We start from the raw sequence: 24,998 nt of genomic DNA, 5'->3' as shown, positions 1-24,998 counted from the left end.
GTAAAATATTATAGTATTGGAGATATCCACGAAAAAATAGAAAAAAAGGGAAAACAGTGCCTCACAGTGCTGTAATCCCAGCACTTTCGGAGGCCAAGACAGGAGAGTTTGAGGCCAGAGCAACAGAGCAAGACCCCATCTCTATTTGAAAAAGAAAAAAAGAAGGGAAAGAAGAAAAAAACAGATACAGAACTTATTCACAGAAAAAAGACTGGAACGAAGTACACCAAAATGTTAATAACGGCTTTTCTTTGGATGGTATATGAGTTTGGATAACATTTTTCTTGTGTATTTTTTAAACAAACTATATACAATGGAAATGATTTACTTGTATAGTCAGACAGTAAAAACAAATGTTAACTTTTTAAAAATCACCTGTTCCTAATGGCAAACAGAAAGCCTACTCTGTGAGGCTTCCAAAGCAGCAACAGCCAATGGACCTTACCTTTGGAATCCACTTCCCTCCTAGGAAGTTACCACAGGTAGGGCACTTAGGTGGCTTGTGCCTGGTGACATATGTAAAGGAGCACCCTGGGCTGGTGCATGTCCCATGGCCCCGGCGGGTATATGTAGTGGTCTGTAAATAAAGAGTACATCAGAATCAATAGAACAATCCAACCTCTCTCAGATTCAGATGACCACTATAACCACAGCCAACACCAGGAGGTCACGAGCTTGTGGGAGGATAACCAATTCATAATCCTACCATAAAAGGTCAGTGTTGGAAAGGTACTACAACACAACAAATTCACTTTTTAGAAATGGAGAAACTAAGTTCAAACGGGGAAAGACAATTGCCCAACGTTACAGTTAGGTACCAGAAGAATGAAGAAAGCGATAGTTGCTATGCATTGAGCTAGGCACCACACAGTGCTAAACACTTTATCAAAATGTCATTTAATACTCTCAGCAATCGTATTAAGCATGTATTACTACTACTGAGGTTTAAATGCTTTGCCTCATATCATCAATCAAGGGCAGAGCTAGACCTAGAACCCAGATTTCTCTATTCTTGGTCCAACATTCCTTCTATGCATCGAGCTGCATCCTCTGGCTCTAAATACTTCAAAGAATTTGCTTCATCTTCTTCTTCAGACAACTAAGGACCTGGGATTCAGAATAAAAATAGATCCATGGTCACTGAAAAAATAAGGGCAATTCAGGGTATAAGCCAGGCCCTATCCTTTGATACTCAACAGAATGTAGTTATTTGCATATTAATATATATAGCCACTGGCTCTTATCTCCACTGATCTCCCTTTGAACAAAATGTATTACAATGGGTTATTATATTTCAGCTACAAATAGAAATGACTCATTCATTAGTCATGCTTCACTTCTAGATTAAAGCTGGAAAAAAACCCATTTCTCTGTCAGATTTGTTCTGTCACATATGAATGTTTACTCAGCTATTAATCCCAGCTTCCCTAGTCCAGCCGAAAAGCAAAAAACTCTGTTGGGGAAACACCAAACTACCATCAGCTACCTCTGCAAGGAAGCCTAAGGAAAAAGCAATTATGACAGTGGTATTAAGTCAAGGACGAATGTGAAGTTGTATGGCACCAGAAGAGAGAAAGACCAGGATTTGGGTTCCAATTTTGCCACTAATACACTGGATGACCTGGTGGTAAGGGACCTTAACTCTTGGGCCCTGAGTTTCTTCCTCTGTAAAATCACCTGTTTTTCCTATTTTATAGGCGTGTCTTGCTGAGAAAGTGACATAAGGAATGAGAAAACATTCACTTAGATTGACTATTAATACTGGAATATAAAACATCTCTGATCCTTTCTCAGGTTGTGGCCAATGTATAATTCTCATTCCAAACACCTCAAGAAAGCAGAGTAAAAATTTAAGATAAGTTAGTTTTATAAGTAAATTACCATGAACTTGGGAATATTCCTTAACAGTAGGCTAGAGAAATGACTTTAGGAAAAAAAAATTGCTAATGTTCAAGGATGATGTCTCAGTCCTAAGTATTAATCATAAAACACTTTTCTAGAAGTGCCTGGCTGACATTTATTAGAGAAATGTAATTTCTCTAATAATAATAAATGTTCTAAATGAAAGAACAGTAATTTCCAGGAGAATAAAGACTCAGGAGAAACAAGCAGTTTCGCCATGAGTCAAAGCTACAGGCTGTTCCTATTTTAATATTGCAGCTTTCTTATCTACAACATATTGTTTATCTGCAGCAGACATTTTTGAAGATAAAATAAACTGGTAAGTTAAAAATATGCACTTGAGCCCTAAAGAAACTACTAAAATAACCAAAACAAAGTCAATAGCTAATAAGCCAATAAGAGAAAGAAAACAGATCCATAAAAAATAGTCACATCAGAAGAAGGCAGAACAAAATAGATGAGACAAATAGCAAGATAATAGATCTAAATGTAACCATATCAATAATCATATTAAATATTAATGGCTTACACAACATCTTTTAAAGACAGAGACCGTCAGAGGGTCTTGCTTTTATATTCAAACTATATGCTATCTACACAAAGCAGAACAAAACAAAAACACTTTATGAAGATATAAATTAGTTAAAAGGATGGAAAAATAAATGTATTGATATAACAATAATTTTTAAAAGCTAGACATTAGACAAAGTAGATTTCACAGCAAAGATTACTAGAGATAAAGGTCATTTCGTAATAACAAAGAGGTCAATTTATCAAGAGGGCACAACAATCCTAGATGCTTACACACTTCACAATAGAGTCAAAATTCATGACACAAAAATTAAGAGAACTGTAAGAAACAGACAAATCTACAAGGATAGTTAGATGTCACCTCCTTTTTTTTTTTTTTTGAGAATCTCAGTCTGTTGCTTAGGCTACAGTGCAGTGGCACGATCACAGTTGGAGTATCCTCCAACTCCTGGGCCCAAGCAATCCTCCCACCTCAGCCTTTTTTTTTGTAGAGATGGGGTCTCCCTGCCTTGTCCAGGCTGGTCTTGAACTCCTGGGCTCAAGCAATCCTTCTGCTTCAGTCTCTCAAAGTGCTAGGATTATAGGCACACATCACCGTGCCTGGCCAGATGCTTTCTCTTATAACTGATAGAACAAGTAAACAAAATCAGCAAGGATATAAAAGGGTTGAACATTATCAATCAATTTGACCTAATTAGATATGTATAGAACATTCCCCCCAATAGCAGACTATGCATTCTCTTCAAGTGTACATAACATTTATCAAGACAGACCACATTCTGGGCCGTAAGACAAGCCTCAATAAATTTAAAGGGATTCAGTTTATATAAATCAAAAAGGTCAGGCCACAGTGGTATTAAATTATAAATCAATAACAGAAAGATATCTGGAAAATCCCCAAATATTTGGAGAGTAAATAATAGCTTCTAAATATCTCATTGGTCAAAGAAGTAAATTAGAAAGTATTTGAATTGAATGAAAATGAAAACACACCATATCAGAATTTGTGGAATGCCACTAAAGCAGTGCTTAGAGGGAAATTCATAGCAGTAAGCACCTACATTAGAAAAGAAAGAAAGAGCTGGGCATGGTGGCTCACACCTGTAATTCCAACACTTTCGGAGGCTAAGGCAGGAGGACTGCCTGAGCCCAGGAGTTCTAAGACCAGCCTGGGCAACACAGAGAGACCCCCCGCCCCCCCTCCGTCTCTGCAAATAATTTAAAACAATTAGCTGGTATATTGGTGTACACCTGTGGTCCCAGCTACTTGAGAGGCTGGGGCAGGCAGGTCAATCCCGGGAAGTCAAGGATGCAGTGAGCCATGATTGTGCCACTGTACTCTAGTGTGGGCAACAGAGTGAAACCTTATCTACCAAAAAAAAAAAAGAGAGAGAAAAGAAAAGAAAGGTTTTGAATCAATGACATCAGCTTCTACCTTAAAAAACTAGAAAAAGAACAAATGAGAACTATTGGGGCAGTGAAGAATACAGGTGACCATGGATATCAGCTGGATAACGACTGCCGTCGTGCCCTGCTCACCTTTGAGGTCCTGCTGGTTCACAGATTGGATGGCCGCAATACATTCTCCTATATCTCCATATTTGTCCCCCTTTGGCTTTTGTTACTAACTTTAATGGTCACAACATTTAGGCGAAAAGGGGGCAATCATTAGTGGTTTGGTATTTGCAGAGACTTCTGTCAATTTCTGCTTGAAATTTTCCCACTTTTAAGAGAATATGGAAACATTGCATACAATCTCCATCAGGAAGATAGTGAAGGTGCTGAAGAAACATCGGTTCCAGAAGCTCCAAAAATTGCTCCAGTGTTTGGGAGGAACATCAGGTAGTTTTAATCCAGAGCCCCGGGAAATACGTTCCCCCACCTCCCAAGTTAAATATTGGTATGCCAGATTAAACTCCTAGAGAGGGCCCATACACAGACTCCATCTTGCCTTTGCCTTTTGTTCATTCATACCAAACCTGGAAATGGAAAGAGGCTCCAAACACCGTCATCTCATGCCCTGTTTGAGACTGACGCCTCATCAGCATGCATCATAGATGGAGATTGTTTCAGTACGTGGGTGTGTGTGGTGTGTACGTGGGTAAAAGAACTTGCTTTCCACGTTTGTGCTTTAGATGTAGCTGGGGACAGTAAGTTGAATTGTTTTAGTAGGTCCTCAAAAGGAATAACTACACAGTGGTTTTCTTTAAAGTGCTACTGTACTATCAAAAGTATTGTTTAGAAAGTATTTTTATACACTGCTAGTACAAAATTGTATTTCAGATTGTGCCTGTTAAGACATAATAGCAAATGTAAAGAGTTCTCTCTGTTCATAAACCTCATAGTTTATAAACAAACTGCATATTGTCTATTGCAGATGTCTTTAAAGATTGCATAAAACAGTATGTGCCTGGTGTGGAGCTTACCAAAGTACTAGGCATGAACATAGGGACTGCAAATCCCATGGGGTGTTAATATTTAGGTGTTAGTAATCGAGGTCTGTGCTGTGTGAAGTCTCTGGTAGTATCCGTTAGTAGAGGGAGGAGTCACCGCCCTTGCAAACTTGTGACATGCTCCAGTGTAGTACCAGGCCATAAAGTTACACTGTTGTTTAGCATCCTGAATTTTTCCACACAGGTAGTAACCGTCCAGAAACAACCAAAATAAACAAGTGGTTTGTCCATTTCTAAGAATCTTAGAATATTAGTTGGCTGTAATGTAAAGCATTACTTGTCATTGGAAAGCTGGAGAGACTGGCCTTAACCAAAGTGGACAACAGAATCAGGTATTATTTTAAGGTCTAAACTTTTTCATCTGTCAGCAATAGGGAAACAACAGTCCAAATTATCTTTGTAGATCAGTACAGTGTTTATTACAGGGTAATAAGGGAATGTTATAAACAACTTTATATATTTTTAAAATTGGGCTTGCAGTTAAAAACCTTCTGACAAAGAAAATTCCAGGCCCAGATGACTTCACTGGTAATACTACCATTTAAGGAAAAGAACTGAGGTGGAGAAAATATTTCCCAAGTCATTTTAAGAGGCAAGCATTACCCTGATACAAAAAGCGGACAGACTGTATAAGGAAATTCTGAGCCAAATTCTGAGCAAAATTTTTAGCAAATCAAATCCAACAATCTGTGAGAGGGATAATACATCATTGTCAAATGGGGTTTGTCCCAGGAATACAAGGGTGGTTTAAAATTTGAATAATAGTGAAGTTCACCACTTTAACCAACTTCTGGAAAATTCTTATAATACTCTTAATAGACATAGAAAAAGCATTTGACAAAATCCAACATCCATTCCTGATAAAAACTCTCAGAAAATTAGGAATAGAGGGAACTCTTAAACATGATAAAGGGCATGTAGGAAAAACCTATAGTTAATATACTTAATGAGGAAGGACTGAATCCTTTCCTCCTTACATGAGGACAAGGCAAAGATGTCTGCTCTTACCACTTCTATTCAGCATTGTACCAGAAGTCCTAGACAATATTATAAGGCAAGAAAAAGAAAGAAGGAATTCAAATCAGAAAGGAGATATAAAACTGTCATTACATGTAGACAGCATGATTAACTATGTAGAAAATTCAACAGCACCTACAAAAGTTACCAGAACTAATAAGTGAGTTAAGCAAAGTTGCAGAATACAAGCCCAATATACAAAGCAATCAACTGTATTACGAGGTATTAGCTGTAGGCAATCAGATATTGAAAATTTTCTTAAAATGCCATTTATAATAGTGTCAGAAAAAGAGAAAGAGTTAGGGATAAATCTCAGCCCCGATGCTGAAAAAAATATCAACTGGGAATCAAGAAACTAGAATCCAGTCTGACTTGTGTTGTAACCTTGAACAAGTCCTTTCTCTCCTCTGGGTCCTTTTCCTCATCTGTACGATCACAGTATTGAATTAGATCAGCAGCTGCTCATTTTCCTAAATCATGTACACTTATGAAAATTTTACAAAAGTCATGGAATCTATTCCAGGAAAAAGGTTTGTATAAAACTTGAGGTGAGTTCATGGATCCCATGGAGATCTATCTACAACCCCTGACCCCCATTAAGAGCACATGGACCACATCATCTCTGAAACCTTTGCCAGTTCTCACATCCTGAGGTTCTAATACTTTTAGAAATCCACTTGGTCCTACAACTGGTAGCTCAGAAAGAAAAAAAAAAAACAAATCTACGTAGAAAAAAATGCTTATGACACCCTAATTGCCATCAATCCCCCACACACAGTACTGACCAGTTTGATGGAGGTGGGGTTCTCCACAACTGAGTAGGCAGGCAGAGGCAACATGATGAACTGTGTGGCTGGTGCAGAGGAGCTACTCTCACTGGAATCCTACGGGCAACGAAGAGGACAGTTTCACTGAAACAGAGTAAACACCCAGGCCACTCGACACTGGAAGCCTGGATTAAGTTTAATAACAGACAGGGTACTCATCCCAGTGTGCTTATCAAAAGGAATGAATTTATGATGATCTCAAAAAGTTTAATTAAGAACAAAGAGAAAACTATTACCCCAGGAAATGTGCTATCTTTATTTTACAGATGAGAAAACTGAGGTTCTAAGAGATTTAGGACTTCGAAGATCACATAAGCAGTTAGTGAGAGAATCCAACTCTAACCCTTTCAAGTGTTCTTAGCACCCTATTTACCTGCTTTAAACAGGCTAGTGGTAGCCAGGTGCAGTGGCTCACACCTGTTAATCCCAGCATTTTGGGAGGCTGAGGTGGGTGGATCACCCGAGGTCAGGAGTTCAAGACCAGCCTGGCCAACGTGGTGAAGCCCTGTCTTTACTAAAAAAAAAAAAAATACAAAAATTAGCCAGGCGTGGTGGCGCACGCTTGTAATCCCAGCTACTTGGAGGCCAAGGCAGGAGAATCACTTGAACCCGGGAGGTGGAGGTTGCACTGAGCTGAGATCTCGCCACTGTATTCCAGCCTGGGCAACAAGAGCAAAACTCCGTCTCAAAAAACAACAAAAACAGGCTAGTTGCACGCTTCATTATCATAAACAGCACTGAGGCAACAAATAAGGATTTAGGCCTGGGACAGATTGCAGGGGTACTTGTTCTCTTCTGCCCAGGCCATAGGGCTACAGCAAGCTGGTCCTCTTAGCCTGAACAGAAAGATTCCCATCGCTGAGAATGCTATCCTCTCCAAGGTTATAGAGGGCAGGTTATATATGATACTACCGCATGGTAGCAGTTTCTCTCCACTTCCACTTCTAGGAGATGAGGTTGTTGGGATCGCTAAAAGTGCTGCTTTCCCTTCAGCTGAGAATGACACTTACGCCACTGTGGAAACTTGGTTCCTCTTTCTCAGATATGAGTGCCATCAACCTGGCCTTGAAGATAACCTTTTTCTTCCTACCCCATCTGAACCCAGGAAGACCTTGGTACAGGTCTTGTGTGAAAATTCTTGTACACTGTTCAAGGTGCCATTGTTTGCTGAAATAGTCTTCAGGGAGCCAGTGTGGTGGCACAAGCCTATAATCCTGGCTACTTGGGAGGCTGAGGCAGGAGGACTGCTTAAGCCCAGGAATGCAAGACCAGCTTGGGCAACAGAGTGACATCCCATTTCAAGAAAAGGAAGCAGTCTTCAGAAAACAAAACCCTGACTGATACTAAATTGCCTAACAGATCCTAGCCTTGACTCATGGATAACTCAAATACAATTTGCAGCTTTCTTGCTAATGTAGCTTATGAACCATCTCACGTGAAGAAAATTCTCGCTAAGCTGGGTAGAGTTGGTAAGAGTGCCTGAGAAATTCCAAAGAACTCTGGAGTGAGCGCAGGGGCAAGAAACATTCAAGCTGCAGTATCAGTAGAAGCGCCACATCAGCATTCTTGATTACCACTGCTCTGGAATCACACTGCATGGTGCTAGCTGCCCTTTAAGTAACTCTAGACAAAGCCAAAGACACCAGTACCAAAACCACTTACCCTCATGACTGTTACCACTGATACACTCTCTCCAACCTGGGGGTGGGGCACAGCTAGGCTTCCAGCGGGGAGGTCTGCTGAGCCATTCACCAAGGTCTCTTCAATTACCAGGCTTGTCTGGTAAGGTTGGTGGCTCTCTCCTACTTCCAGGGAAGCATCCTCTAGGAGCACATCCTGGTTGAGGATCTCTGAGGTGGCAATCTCCTGTACAGCACCTGACTGGGTAAGGGCTCCCACCTCCTCAGCCAGGGCCTCCACCGCCAGGCACTGCTCTGCCATGCCTGCATGGCTGGGCACTGTCTCCGGGGCAGTGTTGGACACAAGAGGAGGTCCTTTCGGGGACATCTGGTTCTGAGCCACACATAGCTCTAGCTGAGGGCAGCTCCGGTCCTCCTGCAGGCTGCTCTTGGGGATGATGATATAATCTGAGCGTGGGAGGATCTTGCGGAAACCTGGGATGTCCGGAACCACAGCAGTCAGTGCAGAGAGCTTAGAGTTCTGAGGATGAGGAAGCCAGGAAGGGGGAGACAAGCAAAGATAAATGGACTAAGACCACGTGGAGATACATACATACATACATACACACACATATATATTTATGTGTGTGTATGTAAGACCTTTTTTCTCCCCCCCCCCGCAAAAGGGACTGGAAAAACTCTACTCTCTTGACCTAATTCAGATAAGGTCAGCCCCTGTCAACAGCAGTGTCATCTTCATTTGAATCACACTTTAGCCAATGTAGCTTATTCACTCAATCACACGGGAAACAGCATAGACTGAACTCTGGAAATGGCACTGGTCTTGCCATATGAAACTGTGAGCTGGAACCTGAAGTCTAGAATAGCCTTGAGCAAATCCTTTCCCCTCCTGAGGCCTCAGCTGCCCCATCTGTAAAACAAGGGAGCTGAATCTGGCAATTTATGAGTTCCTTTTGAGCTCTGACACTTTAGGATTCCAAAGTAGCGTAAGATTCAAAACTTAGAATGTATAACGCTCAATAAAAACCCAAAAAGCATAAAATACAAGTTAACAGGCTAAGATGAAACTCAAGGCAGCAAGTAAGCATTCTGACCTCACTGGTTTTCCCCAGACTTACAAAGAAGAAGATGAACAGATCACAAAGCTAAGGGGCTTCATGAGAAGCCTTCAAGAGAGAAAGTATATACAGACAGGGTTATGTGATAAAGTCCTGAATACACTAAGGAAAAAAATGTGAAAACTAACAATGACCCAATATCTTCAGGTTTAGAAAATGTTTTCAAACACATTATCTGATGTTATCTTAAAAACAACACTATTATGTTAGATAAGATTATTATTCCCATTTAACAAATGACAAAATTTAGGATAAAACTCAGGGAGGTAAACTTTCCCTAAACACACAATTAGTAAGTAGTAAAGCTGGGACTCCAGGCCAGGTCTTCTAAGTATCAAGCCCAGGTACTGAAAAACACAGCCCTGAATGGCTAATTGGCACCAAGAAAAAGTCATTTATGTTTTATTTTTTCAATTTACAGGCACCCAATAAGGAAAACAGAAAAGTTCAAAGTGAACAGATAAGTGAGACCTGAAATTAAACAGAACAAAAAAATAATTTCAGAAGTATCTTTTAAAAGGAACACTAAAGTCAACTACAAAAGGATTCTTCAATAAATCAAAAGCAAGAAGTCGATGAGACTACTTAAGGCATAAAGGAAGCACTCAGAAATGAAAAGTTAAAAGCAGCACTCAGACGAAACATAAAAGCAGATGGACTGAATCTTTTATGGAGCCTTTATTGGAGAGGTAATGGGGAAATGGCATTCTCAAGTCAACCTTTGAAGCAGCCATGTTAGGAGAACAAGACTAAATGGTGGCAAATACACATAGGATGGTCTGGACTTAACAAATCCAAGCACAAAGAAACCTGGAAGGCCTGAATGATAATCATTTTATAGACCAGAAGGCATAACACTGGAACCTGCAATTGGCAAGAGACCTGAAGGGCTGCTGAGGAGGAAGGCCTGCCACAGGGCTCTGACAGGCTCCTAAGGTATGAAGACACTGAGTGTCTTCCCATCACACCAGGCAGTCTGGGAGAGGTCAAACACAGCACATAAAGCTTCACTCAGTCTTGGTATATTTCAGGTACTCAATAAATGCCACTTTTCCTTATTATATGGTCACTGAATGTTTAATCTACTAAAGGGTAATATTTATTTTGTCAGTATTGTCAAGAATTCAGCTAGGTGATTTACATTACCTATGTTAAACATTACGAGAAGAGACTACTGCCATTTTACAGATGAGGAAACCAAGACTCAAAAGTTACAATGGTCACTCAGCTATTATCAGAACTAACCTATTCATGTTCTTGGTGGCAGCGGCAGAGATAGTGGTAGATATAAATAAGCATGTAAATAAGGAAGAATCATTGCAGACGATTTAAATTTTTTTAAAGTCTTGATAATGATCTACATTAGTGTATAGTTTTAAAAACCAAATCACTCCAGGATTACATAGGATTTTCTTTATCATGCACAAAAAGATTGTGCATGATAAAGAAAGATTGTATTGATTTTGTGTGTGTGTGTGTGTGTGTGTGTATGAAACAGAGTCTCACTCTGTTGCCCAGGCTAGAGTGCAATGGCACAATCACCGCTCACTGCAACCTCGACTTCCCGGGCTCAAGTGATCCTCCCACATCAGCTTCCTGAGTGGCTGGGACTACAGGTGCGTGCCACCACGCCTGGCTAATCTTTCCCCCCCGCCACTTTTTTTTGTAGAGATAAAGTTTCGCCATCTTGCCCAGGCTAGTCTTAAACTCCTGGGCTCAAGTGATCCTCCTACCTCAGCCTATTAAAGTGCTGGGTTTACAGGTATGAGCTACCACACCCTGCCTAGATTGCTGATTTTATTATAGTAAGGAAACCGAAGGGAGTAGATAAACTTTTCTTAGACTTCATCATCCACTACAGGGATTATTTCCCAGATTTACTGTTAATAAACAAATCACCTAGAGGAGGGAGCACAGAGTAGCATCTCCAAGCCTGTAGGTAAGACAAAGCTCTCCCAGAAAGAAGAATGCCAGGCCAATAAGCACAAAATAATTTAAACGGCAGTAGCAGATGGGCTCCAACAAGAGAAAATAAAACCTGTTCTGCTGTTACATGATAGTTGTTGCCGTTGCTCTACACCACCAAAACAGAAGTTACAGACAATTGTTTCTACTGAAATAAGGAGTTAAGGTGAAAATATCCCAGTGTGCAGCAGCAGCAGGGTTATTCTTCCTGCAGGAATTGCGGTTTAAAAAACAGCAGCAGTGTATGCCATGACAGGGATCCTCTCAAAAAAACAAAAACCCAGCAGTTTAAATAGCTGTCAGTGTGTTTTGTTATTGTGAACTAGAAATAAGAAAATGCTGACAGACATAAATCTAAATGCTTCCTTGTTAGTCCTTTAACCCAAGCACCCAAAGCCTCGGTCTTCTCCACCATCTTTGGCTTTACTGGCATTTTTGCTTTTAGCATAATTTCCAACCACCAGTGCTAACAAAATAATGTGGTACTGTATTACACAAGCAGCTCTATCTACCTCTAAACATGCAAGCCTTATTCCTGATTATAACTGATAGCAATTAGTACAATATACTACATTCAATCTGTAACATGAAAACTCAAGGCGTAGGAGAAAAGCCTATACAAACTACTATATTAAGGTTACTACATTAAAGCTACTATATTATAGTAACTACAAAGGGCTCCAAGTTACACTACAATTTAGAAAAGGAACCTAAGGCTCACTGTAGAAAACACAAAAAATGTCAGCTCCACGTATTGCTGCAACCGAAGAGGACAAAAGAGTGCAGGGCATCATCAAAATGGAAACAAGTAAGCTCAGAGTCAAGAAGGACAAAATGATAAAAGTTTCCCCCCAAAAAAGAAAAGGAAACAGAACAAGGGGCTTCGTTTCCCTAAGGCCTTCATCACTGAACCAGTGGAAAAAATAGCTGAAAAAAAAAATTACTTACAGGATCCAAACCTTCCTTCTCTAGTTTGGCTTTCTCCAAGTAGTAACTCCTCTCGGCCACGCTGAGAAGCCTCCAACTCTCACTAATCTTCTTATTGATCTCAGACTGGGGGAGGTGGGGGAGCTCCTGCTGCACTTTCAGGTAGATGTCGTAATAGTACAGGAGGTAAGCAGACCTGAGGAAGCAATGACTTCTTCAGGCTTTCCATCATTCAACCAGTAAGTACTACTATGCTAAGGTATGGGTAGTCAAGAGGTTGATAAAACCCAGCTTCTCATTTCTAAGCATTTATCTAAATAGGGACTGAAAGTGAAGCAAAGCAACATTTAAATAACATCCTCAGATGGTGTTATAATAAGTTATAATCTTATTCCTGATTATAACTGATAGCTGTCAGTACAACACAAATTGTATTACATTCAGTTTGTAATATAAAAACTCATGGTATAGGAGAAATGCCTATATAAGCTACCATATTAAAGCTACTACATTGGAGCCAGTATATTACAGTCAGGAGTAACTATCCAGGAAGATAAGGGGCTCCAAGGGAGTAGGGGAAAATGAATGGTAAAGATAGCAAGTGGCTGTTTTCTCTTCAGAAATCTGGAGGCAAAGGCTCATTTGACTGGCTTTCTTAAAGATCACCTTTTGTGCAGGAATGATTTTAAACCCAACAGAAGCAAAGAAAGATACAGGCGTCCTGTCCTGTCATTCCACTCTCAGGGAAAGCTTCCTCAAGGGGCTGGTTATCACTCACACTCTGTACTCCTCTACGCAGCCTTTGGTCACCAATCTGGTCAATAGCATCTCCCCATGGATGAGAGAGGGAAGCAAGCAGACCAATCAAAATGACCAATGCTGGTAGTTTCAGCAAGTTTGAGGTATTCACAGTCAAGAGTGAAATTAGAGCTACAATTTGGATATTGTGTACAGATGTAATTGGTATTATTTCTTTTTGTGTGGTTTTTTCTTTTTTCTTTTTTGAGATGGAGTTTTGTTCTTGATGCCCAGGCTGTAGTGCAATGGCACAATCTTGGCTCACTGCAACCTCCACCTCCCAGGTTCAACTGATTCTCCTGTCTCAGCTTCCCAAGTAGCTGGGATTACAGGCGTGCGCCACTACGCCTGGCTAATTTTATATTTTTAGTAGAGATGGGGTTTCTCCATGTTGGTCAGGCTGGTCTTGAACTCCTGACCTCAGGTGACCCACCCGTCTCGGCCTTCCAAAATGCTGGGATTACAGGCATGAACCATCACACCCGGCCTTATTTCTGATTTTGTAATTTTATTAATGCTTTGTTTTAAATGTTTAAATAACAACAATGGCATAATAATAAATAATGTAGCTCTTTTGTACGTAGCTTCTACCATCCGTATGGTACAATTTCTTGTGACAACTTGAAAACAAAAGCAAAGTCTAGCCAGTAATAGCAATGCTGGCAGAAATCTCTTCACTTCCCACTCCCCATCCCTCGACCCAGGACTTCAACAATAACATTCTTTTTCAAAGAGTCTTAAAAGTTTTCCTCAATGCAGCTCTCCAAGCAACTTCTGTTTATAAATGCTAGCAGCAACCAAATTGTGTTGGCTAACCTGGGTTTCTTGGCCTTCTCTCCATGTATTTTATACTTTTTCTTCTTCTTGGGTGGCCCAGGAGAGGTGTAACAATAGGCTTCCTCAATTTCCTCCATCACGACAGTTACCTCAGTACCATCATATGATGCGTCCATGGCTAAAGGAAAGGAAAGTCAAAATAAAGTTTCCAGAATTTACCCTAAGAGGGGCAGCAGTTTCCTGATCAAATAACCCCTCACCTCTGCCAGTGCCTTAAGGCTTAGACATTTCCCAAACCCAGTATATCCTAAGAGGCACCTGGGTTGGTTGTTTAACATACATATTCCAGAGCTCCACTTTAGCCCTTCTGAATCAGAATCTCCTGAGGGTATGAAAATCCACATGCTTAACAAATGCCTCAGGTAATTCCTTAGACCTGGCAAATTTGTGACCACTGACTTAGACTTTTCACTTATATTCACGGGATACAGTACCCACCAACCCCTTTTATGCAAAGATTTATTAGCCCCAAATTATAACAATTCTATACAGAAACAGGTAAAAAGAATGCTTGACCAGAAATCAGAAGTTCTGGCCCATTCCTCCTATGTTTCATCAACTTAAGCAAATGCCTTCATTGATTCATTCAAATATGTAGTAAGGGTCTGTATATAAGAGATTTCTTCACACTCTGCCAGCTTGTGCTATTTTGGGCAGGTCTTTTAGCTGCTTTTTGTTCAGCTTTCTCCCTCTCATGTATTAAAAAAGAGATGTCTCACCTACCTTCTCACAGATTTATAGTGGTAAGACTCAAAGGATACAACAGACACAACTCTATTTAAAAATAAGTGACTGGGCGCAGTGGCTCACATCTATAATCCCAGCACTTTGGGAGACTGAGATGGGAGGATTGCTTGAGGTCAGGAGTTTTGAGGCCAGCCTGGTCAATATAGTGAGACCCCGTCTCTATTTAAAAAATAAAAATCTTTTTTAATTAAAAAAAAAAAGAAAATAGTCAAGTTCCATACAAATGAAAAGGGTTTTTTGTTTTTTGTTTTTTTTTGAGACAGGGTCTCACTCTGTTGCTGGAGTACACTGGCACACTCTGGGCTCACTACAGCCTCAACCTCCTGGGCTCAAGCAATCCTTCCATCTCAGCCTAGCCTGAGTAGCTGGGACTATAGGTGATGTCACCACGACCGGCTAATTTTTTGTATTTTTTGGAGAGATGGGGTTTTGCCATATTGGCCAGGCTGGTCTCAAAATCCTGGACTCAGGCGATCTGCCCACCTTGGTCTCTCAAACTGTTGGCATTACAGGCATGAGTGGGATTATACCGCGCCCAGCTGGGTTCATTCCTAAAGTCAGGTAATTGGCAGGAAAAAAAAATGAAAGAGTTCATTACGTTTTTTTTTTTTAATTTTACATAATTTAAAAAATAATAATAGAGATGAGCTCTCGCTATGTTGTCAAGGCTGGTCCTGAACTCCTGGGCTCACGTGATCCTCTTACCTCAGCCTCCCAAAATGCTGTAATTACAAGCGTGAGCCACCATATCTGGCCTCTGTTAAAGACTATTATCTGTGTCTGAGATGCTTAACAACCTTCCCAAGGCCACCAAGCCCAAACAGGGACTTGAGAGATAGATTTTCAATTAAAAAATCCAACTCCCTGGGCCTTCTTTCGTTATGCTACACTGCTACCCATCTCTACTGGCAACTCTCCAAACCAGCACTGTTCAATAAACTCTGATGATGGAAATGTTCTACATCTGTGCTGTCAAATATAGTAGCCACCAGCCACATACGGCTATCGAGCACTTGAAATATGGCCAGTGCAGGCAGGGCGCGGTGGCTCACGCCTGTAATCCAGCACTTTGGGAGGCCAAGGCAAGCGGATCACGAGGTCAGGAGATCAAGACCATCCTGGCTAACACAGTGAAACCCCGTCTCTACTAACAATGCAAAAAAATTAGCCGGGCGTGCTGGCGAGTGCCTGTAGTCCCAGTTACTCTGGAGGCTGAGGCAGGAGAATGGTGTGAAATGGAAGGCGGAGCTTGCAGTGAGCCGAGATTGCGCCACTGGACTCCAGCCCGGGTGACAGAGCAAGACTCTGTCTCAAAAGAAAAAAAAAAAAAGAAATATGGCTAGTGTGACTGAAGAATTGAATTAGTTTTAATTTTAAATGTATTTATTTTTAAGACAAGGTCTCACTCTGTCCACTGGGCTGGAGTGCAGTGATGTGATCTTGTCTCACTGTAGCCTCCACCTCCCAGGCTCAAGAGATCTTCCCACCTTGGCCTCCCAAGTAGCTGGGACTACACATGTGCACCACCACGTCTGGCAAATTTTTAAAGGTTTGTAGAGATGAGATCTCACTATATTATCCAAGCTGCTCTCAAACTCCTAGGCTCAAGCAATCCTCCTGCCTTGGCCTCCCAAAGTGCTGGCATTACAGGCATGAGACACCATCACACCTGGCCAATTGTAATTAATTTAAATAGCAACATAGGCTAGGAGCTAGAGACAGCACAGATCTAAACAGTCATCTCACCAACCAATATCAGTTCTCTGGTGCTGGGCTAACAAACAGAGAATCTACTAACAGCTTTTATGTCTAGGAAAAGAGGCATAAAAAAAACTTAATAACTACTTCAAGAAGAGTTAGCTTTTTTTGCAGCCAAGTTCTAAATTGGAGTTTTACCACAAGTCTCAATCCTTGGAGCGAGAAAGGCTCACAGAAACCACTTGAATTTTACAAGAGGGAAATAACATAGTTGCCCCTGAAAATCTGTCGGGAGAAAATTTAGAATTATGTGAAGAAGCAGTTGTGGTGGTAAATATGGGACTGATATGTGCAGTACAAAGCCCACTCACCTCTCAATTAGACCTCACTCCACAAATAAGGCGTAATGAGCACCGCATGTGGAGTCAAGAGACCTAAACTCTAACCTTATGATCCCAGAGAAGTCTATTCCACATCCTAAATTTCAACTGTTTCTACTGTGAGAAGAGGATGAACCCAGTGGCTCCTAATCTTTTGGAGGCAAGAATTCTTTTGACAATGTTGCAAAAGCAAAACAAAAAACAAAAAAGTATCCTAGAAAATGCAGACACACTGTATTTCACCTATAATTTTAAGGATATACCCCAGGTTAAGCACACATTATTTTTAAGGTTCTTCCTAGTTCTCTGTCATCTCTAAATGATTCCTCTTCCCATTAAAAACAAAAACTAAACTAATAAAGAAAAACAAAACAAAAACCTACATTCTAACTGCCATAGTGCAACCCAGGAAGAGAACACAGTCTACAACTTGGCTGGGTAAACAATAGGCCAGTAAATGATAAGGGAAGCAGGAGTTCAAATCAAGGCTACGTGGGGACTGCTCTTTTTTGCCCTTAACTGACTTCTGGGCGGTTGAAACCCTTGTGGAGAAGGGCAGTAACTGCAGGAGAGCATCTGTAATGAATGGCATATAGGGTACTAAGCACTCTGGACAAAACGGGTTAAGAAACAGTCATTATAACCACCTTGGGCTGAGGGCAGGAAGAGAGCATCCTAGGGTTTTGTTTTACTACCCTCTTCTAAGCCTGGGTCCAAGTTTGTTATCAGACTGGAGGCCGCAGTATAGCAATGCAAAAAAAGGCAGGACAATATAAAGGTTAAAAACGAAAGGCTCTGGAGGACAGAAAATCCGGGTTCTAGTGCAGGCTACACGGTCGCACCAGCACGCGGCCCTGTGACCTTAAGCAGTCTACTTACCCTAAGTCTCCGTTATTTCATCTGTAAAATACAGTTTGTAAAATAAGGTCAATACTTGAAATACGCGAGACACTTTCTCTGTCCCATCACATCCTCCTTGGAATCTCACGAGATGGCCTTTGAGGGCTCGGTCATGGGCCACAGTTTGACTCTGGGCTAGCTCCTTTCCCTCATTCTGGGTCATGAATGAAGCAAGAGCCAAACCAGACAAAGTACTGGTCAAGATAAGACGTCTGGGACATCCGAATGTCCCATACGGATTGCGGAAGGAGGACACTAAGGCTCAGTGGCCCTACTTTGTGGAAGAGTCAGTCGAGGCTCAGAGAGCCGCAGCAGCCAACTCGAGGTCGCCCAGCGGCTCGGCGGGACCCTCGAAGGCGGGACTTACCCGGAGGAACGTGCAAGCCGCGCCGCTCACATTCCCGGAGGCGCTCGGCCCGGGGGCTCGACGAGGGGGATGGCTGGCGCACTCGCTCTCCCCGCTGTCGGCGAGAGGCGGCTCCAATCGTGACAGCAGCAACAAGGAAGTGGAGGCGAGGGCTCGCGCGCGCATCCCGGGGGCTGGAGGAGCCCCGGCCCCGCGGCCCCGCCCGGCGACACACGGCGCGGAGTCGCGACAGCCCCCCTCGCTTCCCCTCCTCGGAGTCGCGATATGGGGTCGTGAAGGACAAGTGTAGGAGCACAGGTTCGCTCCGCAGGCTCCTCACCGATGCCTGCCGAGGGCCCCGGGGGTCAAGCCCCGGGGAGCTCGAGGAAGACAGCAGGTACACAGTCGTCACCGAGGAACTGGTTTGGCCGCTGAGCAGCAGCACACCACGGATCGCCAGGGAGACCCGTCCCGGCTGCCCTCGCGGCGCACCGGAAGCGGTCGGCGGCGCGTGACTGCGTGCGACCCCTCGCGCAAGCGCAACAGCCCAGCTGTAGCTTGGGGGCGGACCCATACGAAATACTCAAAGGCTTGGAGGGGGTCTATGAAGGCGAAGGGACTGCTTCCGGCCAGAGGTCCCGGGCAGAGGAGGAAGGTGTGGTTGCCTGCGGTGGGGCGCCCCGGCCGCTCAGCCCCTGGGCACAGCTGTGGGGCGTTCAGGTAACAGGGGCGGGGCTGTGCTGAGCGTGAGGGATCTAGACCCCGCCTCACCTCTCAGAGCCACGTCGGGCGCTGGGAAGCCACCCTCTCCTCTGCACGACGTTCAAGGCCTGATTTCTGCCTGCCCCGTCTTTCCCTCTCATTCAAGATCGGGTTCATACGTAGTGCCGCATCAAGTAGAGCCTTCATCACTCCAGTGATCTGCCCTCAATCCGTCTCTCCCACTGGCCGACGAATAGTGGTGGTAGTGAGTTCCTGGAGTGACTTAGGCTGAGCTGAATGACCGTGTGGAGAGCCTCCGTAAATCAAATAGGGATTGGATTGGATTGTCCTTTCTCTCCAGTGTCACAGGTTATCCACATTTGTACAAGTTCCCGCACAACTGTCACTGTATTGCAAATGTGTTTCCAATCTGTCTACTTCTCTCCATCTACCGCCGTCACCAACCTTCTAGCCACCATCATCTCCTGCCTGGACTGATGTAGTTCTCCCCACATTCCCTCTACAGTCTGTTCTCCACAAAGCAGTCAGATTGATCATTTTGCCCTGTCTGATCAAGTCACTCCCTGCTTAAAACCCTCCCGTGTCTCATTCACTTAAAATAAAATTCAGACGACTTAGGTTGACCAAGACTTTGATTTGGCTCTTGCTTTATTCTATGTCTCCTCTCAATATTAGTAGTTCCCAGAACCAGCTATATAGCACTCTGTAGTGTTTGGAGTGCTAGCTTTGTTGTGAGCCTCCCTGGGTTTGAATCCCAGCCCTGCCACAGGTAAGCAATATTAAGCATGTAAAGTGCTTAACAAATTAGGTTTACGCAGTCGATCCTCCCACCTCAGTAAATGGCACCATCATCCGCTGGATTGCTCAGTGCTCAAACCAGAAACCTGGGCGTTATCCTTGACTCCTCCTTCACCTCACATCCCGTCCATCACAGGGCTTGCAAAAACATAGCCCCAAACTGACTACTACTCACCATCTCGCTATTACTACTCTAATCCAAGCCACCATTATCTCGTGTAGACTTCTGCTTTTTTTCTCTGATACCCTTCTATTCTTTACATGGCAGCCATCTCTCCTTTCTTAAAATCCTTCAGTAGCTTCCTATTGCACTCAAATTAACATCCAAACTATATATGGCCTACTGGGCTAGCCTGCTTTTATATTCAGATTTAGGGCCATCTCTTAGGAAAATCAACTTTACCCATTAGGTTCCCTACCCTGCAACCAAAAGACTGAATTGTAAATCTGATCATGTCATTCCAAAAAAAACAAAACCAAAAAACCGTCAAAAGTCTCTTAATGCCCCAAATGCAAGCTAGAATCCTAACTAGGACTTCCTGTGATTTGGTCCTTGCTTTCTTCTCCAAAGACTTCTTTGTTCCTGACAAGGACATTCTACTTTCTATAGCATTTCATCGCCTTTCATATTAAATATTTCCTTTCATCTCATGAGTTCCTATTTGTTTATTCTTTAAGGCCCACCATATTGTTCCCTCTTTGAAGTGCACTGCCATCCATGCCCCACTCCAGTTGATTATCTGCACTTTTATGTTACAGTAGTACTCTGTAACCTCTGCTATAGTTTTCACATGCTCTAGTGTTTGTCTTCCCTGGTAGGCTCCTCAAAGGTGGGCACTATGCTCCATTCATCTCTGTATGGCTGGCATCAAGCATACTGCTTAATACATAGTACATGTCACGAATGGATGGATAATGTATGGAGGTGATAGTAAAAATCTACCCTTGGGAAGGGACAGTCATAGCGTAAAGTCACAGCAGTTTCTCTTGTCCTTTGAGGATTCTCATGATAAAATGCCTACGAAGGCAATTACCCAAAATTGCTACTGTTGGATCATGTTTTGTTGGACCAGCCTGGGGCAGGGGGACTGTTAGTTTTAAATTCTGAATACTTCTAGACAGGATACACCACAACATTCTCCAAATACTTCAATCCCTGTTTCACTCACTTACACCACCATCCTGGCCCCTAAAGGCATTTGAGTTTGGAGTACCTATCTAGGGTCCAAGACTCACATCTGGAAGGACCTTAGGCATCATCTGGTCTTGTGGTTTGCAACCATGGGACTTTTCAAAAATATATTTGAAAAAGGAAAAAAGAAAGCAGGCCCAGAGAAGTACTATAACCTGCCCATCACTTCTGCCATAATCTGTCACTTAATTGGTCTCTTTGCCTCTTTGATCCATTTTCCACAAAACAGCCAAAGTGATCCTTTTAAAATGCCTGAAAACGTCAGCGGATCTCTGTTGCACTCAAAATACCAACTCTTTACCATGACATCTTTTTTTGTTTGTCTGAGACGGAGGCTTGCTCTGTTGCCAGGCTGGAGTGCAGTGGTGCGATGTTGGCCCACTGCAACCTCCACCTCCTGGGTTCAAGCGATTCTCGTACCTCTAACTCCCGAGTACCTGGGATTACAGGCACGCACCACCACACCCAGCTAATTTTTGTAGTTTTAGTAGAGACAGGGTTTCATCATGTTGGCTAGGATGGTTTCGATCTCCTGACCTCCTGATCTACCCACCTCAGCCTCCCAAAGTGCTGGGATTACAGGTGTGAGCTACCGCACCTAGCCTACCATGGCATCTTTGAATGGTCTGGCCACCCACCTTTGTCATATACTTGGAGTCATGCAAATATTTCAGTTCCCTGAATACTTCAAGCTATTTTTGGTGTGTATGTGTGTGTTTTTTTTTTTTTTTTTTGAAACGGAGTCTTGCTCTTTTTGCCCAGGCTGCAGTGCAATGGCACGATCTCAGCTCACTGCAATCTCCGCCTCCTGGGTTCAAGTGATTCTCCTGCCTTAGCCTCCCAAGTAGCTGGGATTACAAGCACCCACCACCACGCCAGGCTAATTTTTGTATTTTTAGTAGAGTTGGGGTTTCGCCATGTTGGCCAGGCTGGTCTCAAACTCCTGACCTCAAGTGATCCGCCCACTTTGGCCTCCCAAAGTGCTGGGATTACAGTCGTGAGCCACCGCGCCCGGCCTATTTTTGCTTTTGAGGTTTTGCTGATGCTATGTCTTTTGCTGGACAGCCGTTTCCCCATATTCTTGAAGATCTCAGCTTCAGTGCCATCTTAGTGGGGACACCCCTGACCACCCTTTGTATAGTAAGTAGATCTTCCTCTTTTATTCCTTGTCATAGTCTTTATTTCCTTTATAGCACATATCACCCTCTGTAATTATCTTGTTTACTTATTTATCTTTCCCACCACATTTTATATTTCATAGGAACAGAGACCTTGACTCTTTTGTTCATTACTGTACCCTTAAAGCTTGGCACCTATAAATATAAAATGAATGTATGGCTACCAGAAACATCTTCCCACAGTAAAAATCTTTCCAGGCGGCCGGGCGCAGTGGCTCAAGCCTGTAATCCCAGCACTTTGGGAGGCCGAGACGGGCAGATCACGAGGTCAGGAGATCGAGACCATCCTGGCTAATACGGTGAAACCCTGTCTCTACTTAAAAATACAAAAAACTAGCCGGGCGACGAGGTGGGCGCCTGTAGTCCCAGCTACTCGGGAGGCTGAGGCAGGAGAATGGCGTAAACCCGGGAGGCGGAGCTTGCAGTGAGCTGAGATCCGGCCACTGCACTCCAGCCTGGGTGGCAGAGCAAGACTCTGTCTCAAAAAAAAAAAAAAAAAAAAAAAAAAATCTTTCCAGGCAAGATGGTGGTAGAGCTTTGAAGATCTCATTTTGGTGGAATTTCAAGCAGGACCATGGCCTGGCAGAAACAGTAATCTGAGTTAAGAAATCTAAGCTACATGAACCTGGGTAGGCCCCTTCCCAGGGCCACAGTTGCTGTGTCCATCAAAGAAACTGGATAATAACTCGGAATATATACAGCACAGTGCTATATGCAAAGTTCTTTCCCTGCCTATTTCAATCTGTTCTCATGGTAGGCAGAGCAAACTTTGTTATTCCCATTTTTATGGACTTCAGAAAGTTTAAGTAAACTATATAATAAGATCCCTTCTGTTTCAAACATTCTATGAGTCTTCATAAGTAGCCTCTACAAAAAGTCGGTAGCATGAATCCTATCTTCTCTTTACTTTGACCATAAATTGTTGTTTCCTAATATGATTTGTGAAAACCTGAACCATCTTTTAGGGGAAATCCATTATCTTTGTCTCCTGATAGGTACTCCATTTTGTCTTCTCAGTTTGCCACACTTGTGGCAAAGCAAGCTGTGAGGAGGAACAGACAGCCCTGTTAGTTGTGGCCAGCCCTCACTCCCTGGAAATGGCAAACAAGGGGAACAAGAAGCGTCAGCAGTTCTCTCTGGAAGAGAAAATGAAAGTTGTGGAAGCTGTAGACTCGGGCAAGAGGAAAGGTGATGTGGCAAAAGAATTTGGTATCACTCCCTCTACTTTATCTACATTCTTAAAGGATCGCACCAAATTTGAAAAAAAGGTACGGGAGGCATCCGTGGGACCCCAGCGGAAAAGGATGAGGAGCGCTCTTTATGATGACATTGATAAGGCTGTTTTTGCTTGGTTTCAAGAAATCCATGCCAAAAACATTCTTGTGACTGGTTCTGTCATTCAGAAAAAAGCACTAAACTTGGCCAACATGCTTGGCTATGACAATTTTCAAGCAAGTGTGGGCTGGCTGAACAGATTTAGAGATCGCCACGGAATTGCTTTGAAAGCAGTCTGTAGAGAAGATACTGACAGATTAATGAATGGTCTAGGAATAGATAAGGTTAACAAGTGGCATGCAGGGGAAATTATAAAACTGATTGCTGACTACAGCCCAGATGATATCTTTAATGCTGATGAGACAGGAGTGTTTTTCCAGTTGCTTCCCCAGCATACACTTGCTGCTAAAGGAGACCATTGTGGAGGGGGCAAGAAAGCAAAGCAGCGGTTGACAGCACTCTTTTGTTGCAATGCCTCGGGGACTGAAAAAATGAGACCATTGATCGTTGGTAGGTCAGCCAGCCCACGCTGCCTCAAGAACATCCATTCCCTCCCTTGTGATTACCGAGCCAACCAGTGGGCTTGGATGACAAGGGATCTGTTTAATGAGTGGCTGATGCAAGTGGATGCCAGGATGAAGAGGGCGGAACGCCGGATCCTCTTGCTGATTGACAACTGCTCTGCTCATAACATGCTTCCATGCTTGGAAAGGATTCAGGTTGGGTATCTGCCCTCCAACTGTACTGCTGTCCTGCAGCCACTGAATCTTGGCATAATTCACACCATGAAAGTACTATATCGGAGCCACCTTCTAAAACAGATCCTCCTCAAGCTCAGCAGCAGGGAGGATCAAGAAGAGGTGGACATCAAGCAGGCCATCGACATGATTGCTGCAGCATGGTGGTCAGTCAAGCCATCCACAGTGGTCAAATGTTGGCAGAAGGCAGGCATCATTCCTATGGAATTTGCAGAATGTGACATAGAATCAGCAGCCAGTGAACCAGACACTGCCATTGAAAAGTTGTGGCACACAGTGGCTATTGCCACCTGTGTCCCAAATGAAGTAAATTTCCAGGACTTTGTTACTGCAGATGATGATCTCATTATCTCTCAGGACATAAACATCATCCAGGGCATGGTGGCTGGTGAAAATACCAGTGAAGCAGGAAGTGAAGATGAAGGGGAGGTATCTTTACCAGAGCAACCAAAAGTCACCATCACAGAAGCCATATCAAGTGTACAGAAACTTAGACAGTTCCTTTCCACTTGTGTAGACGTTCCTGATGCCATTTTTGGACAATTAAATGGCATAGATGAATATTTAATGAAAAGAGTGACACAAACCCTTGTTGATTCCAAAATTACAGATTTCCTCCAAACAAAGTAATGCAGGAATTTATTTCAGAAAATGTAGTTTACAAGAATAAAGATTTCTTTAGATAGGCTGTTGAGCCAATTTAAGTAAAGCAATATTATTATGACAACATTCCAGTACTCTGAAATAGCCAGGAAACTTCCTTGAATGGAATTTAACTAATACGTGTGTTGTCTTGTCTTGTCTTTTCTTTTTGGCTGTCTCTGGTCCTTGATTCAAGATGTATTTTGATTTATCCAAGGGTTTCCAAACTTGTCTGCACATTAGATCACTTGAGAATCCTTTAAAAATTCCAAAGCTCAGGCCATATCCCAGGCCTATTCAATCACAATCTTTGGTGATGGGTCACAGGCATTGGGAGTTTTGAAGC

General features: G+C 42.8%; 2 protein-coding genes across 6 annotated transcripts in view; one reads left to right on the top strand and one right to left on the bottom strand.

Moving 5' to 3' along the window:
• HMGXB3 (HMG-box containing 3) overlaps positions 1-18,979 on the bottom strand; it is a 52,088-nt gene extending 33,109 nt beyond the window's left edge. For 2 of the 4 annotated variants that reach the window (XM_033180556.1, XM_033180558.1), the window contains exons 1-6: positions 18,108-18,979; positions 13,995-14,133; positions 12,402-12,576; positions 8,393-8,890; positions 6,689-6,787; positions 446-577 (exon numbers count right to left, since the gene is read on the bottom strand). In XM_033180556.1, coding sequence (XP_033036447.1) covers positions 446-577; positions 6,689-6,787; positions 8,393-8,890; positions 12,402-12,576; positions 13,995-14,133; positions 18,108-18,660 — 1,596 coding nt within the window. In that variant the 5' untranslated portion in view covers positions 18,661-18,979. The remainder of the gene's footprint in view (positions 1-445; positions 578-6,688; positions 6,788-8,392; positions 8,891-12,401; positions 12,577-13,994; positions 14,134-18,107) is intronic. The other 2 variants (XM_033180557.1, XM_033180559.1) reach the window with 2 other exon arrangements.
• On the top strand, positions 18,677-24,739 carry TIGD6 (tigger transposable element derived 6). 2 transcript variants are annotated; one of them, XR_004429988.1, is made up of 2 exons: positions 18,677-18,806; positions 18,955-19,436. XR_004429988.1 is itself a non-coding variant. In XM_033180562.1 (2 exons), exon 2 carries the CDS (start codon positions 23,075-23,077, stop codon positions 24,638-24,640), a length of 1,566 nt encoding a protein of 521 aa, XP_033036453.1. In that variant the 5' UTR covers positions 18,677-18,806; positions 22,973-23,074; the 3' UTR covers positions 24,641-24,739. The 2 variants fall into 2 exon arrangements, 1 of the variants encoding a protein (XP_033036453.1); XM_033180562.1 differs by lacking the exon at positions 18,955-19,436 and adding an exon at positions 22,973-24,739.
• The last annotated feature ends 259 nt before the right edge of the window (positions 24,740-24,998 follow it).

Source organism: Trachypithecus francoisi, unplaced genomic scaffold (assembly GCF_009764315.1).
Source record: "Trachypithecus francoisi isolate TF-2019V2 unplaced genomic scaffold, Tfra_2.0 Lachesis_group2, whole genome shotgun sequence".
Taxonomy (NCBI): Eukaryota; Metazoa; Chordata; class Mammalia; order Primates; family Cercopithecidae; genus Trachypithecus; species Trachypithecus francoisi.
The sequence above is the reverse complement of the archived record's forward strand: the minus strand, read 5'-3'. Positions and strand labels throughout refer to the sequence as shown.

Bases quoted from the DNA above. Each gene is read 5' to 3' on its own strand.
- TIGD6 (XM_033180562.1), top strand. From the start codon at position 23,075: ATGGCAAACAAGGGGAACAAGAAGCGTCAGCAGTTCTCTCTGGAAGAG.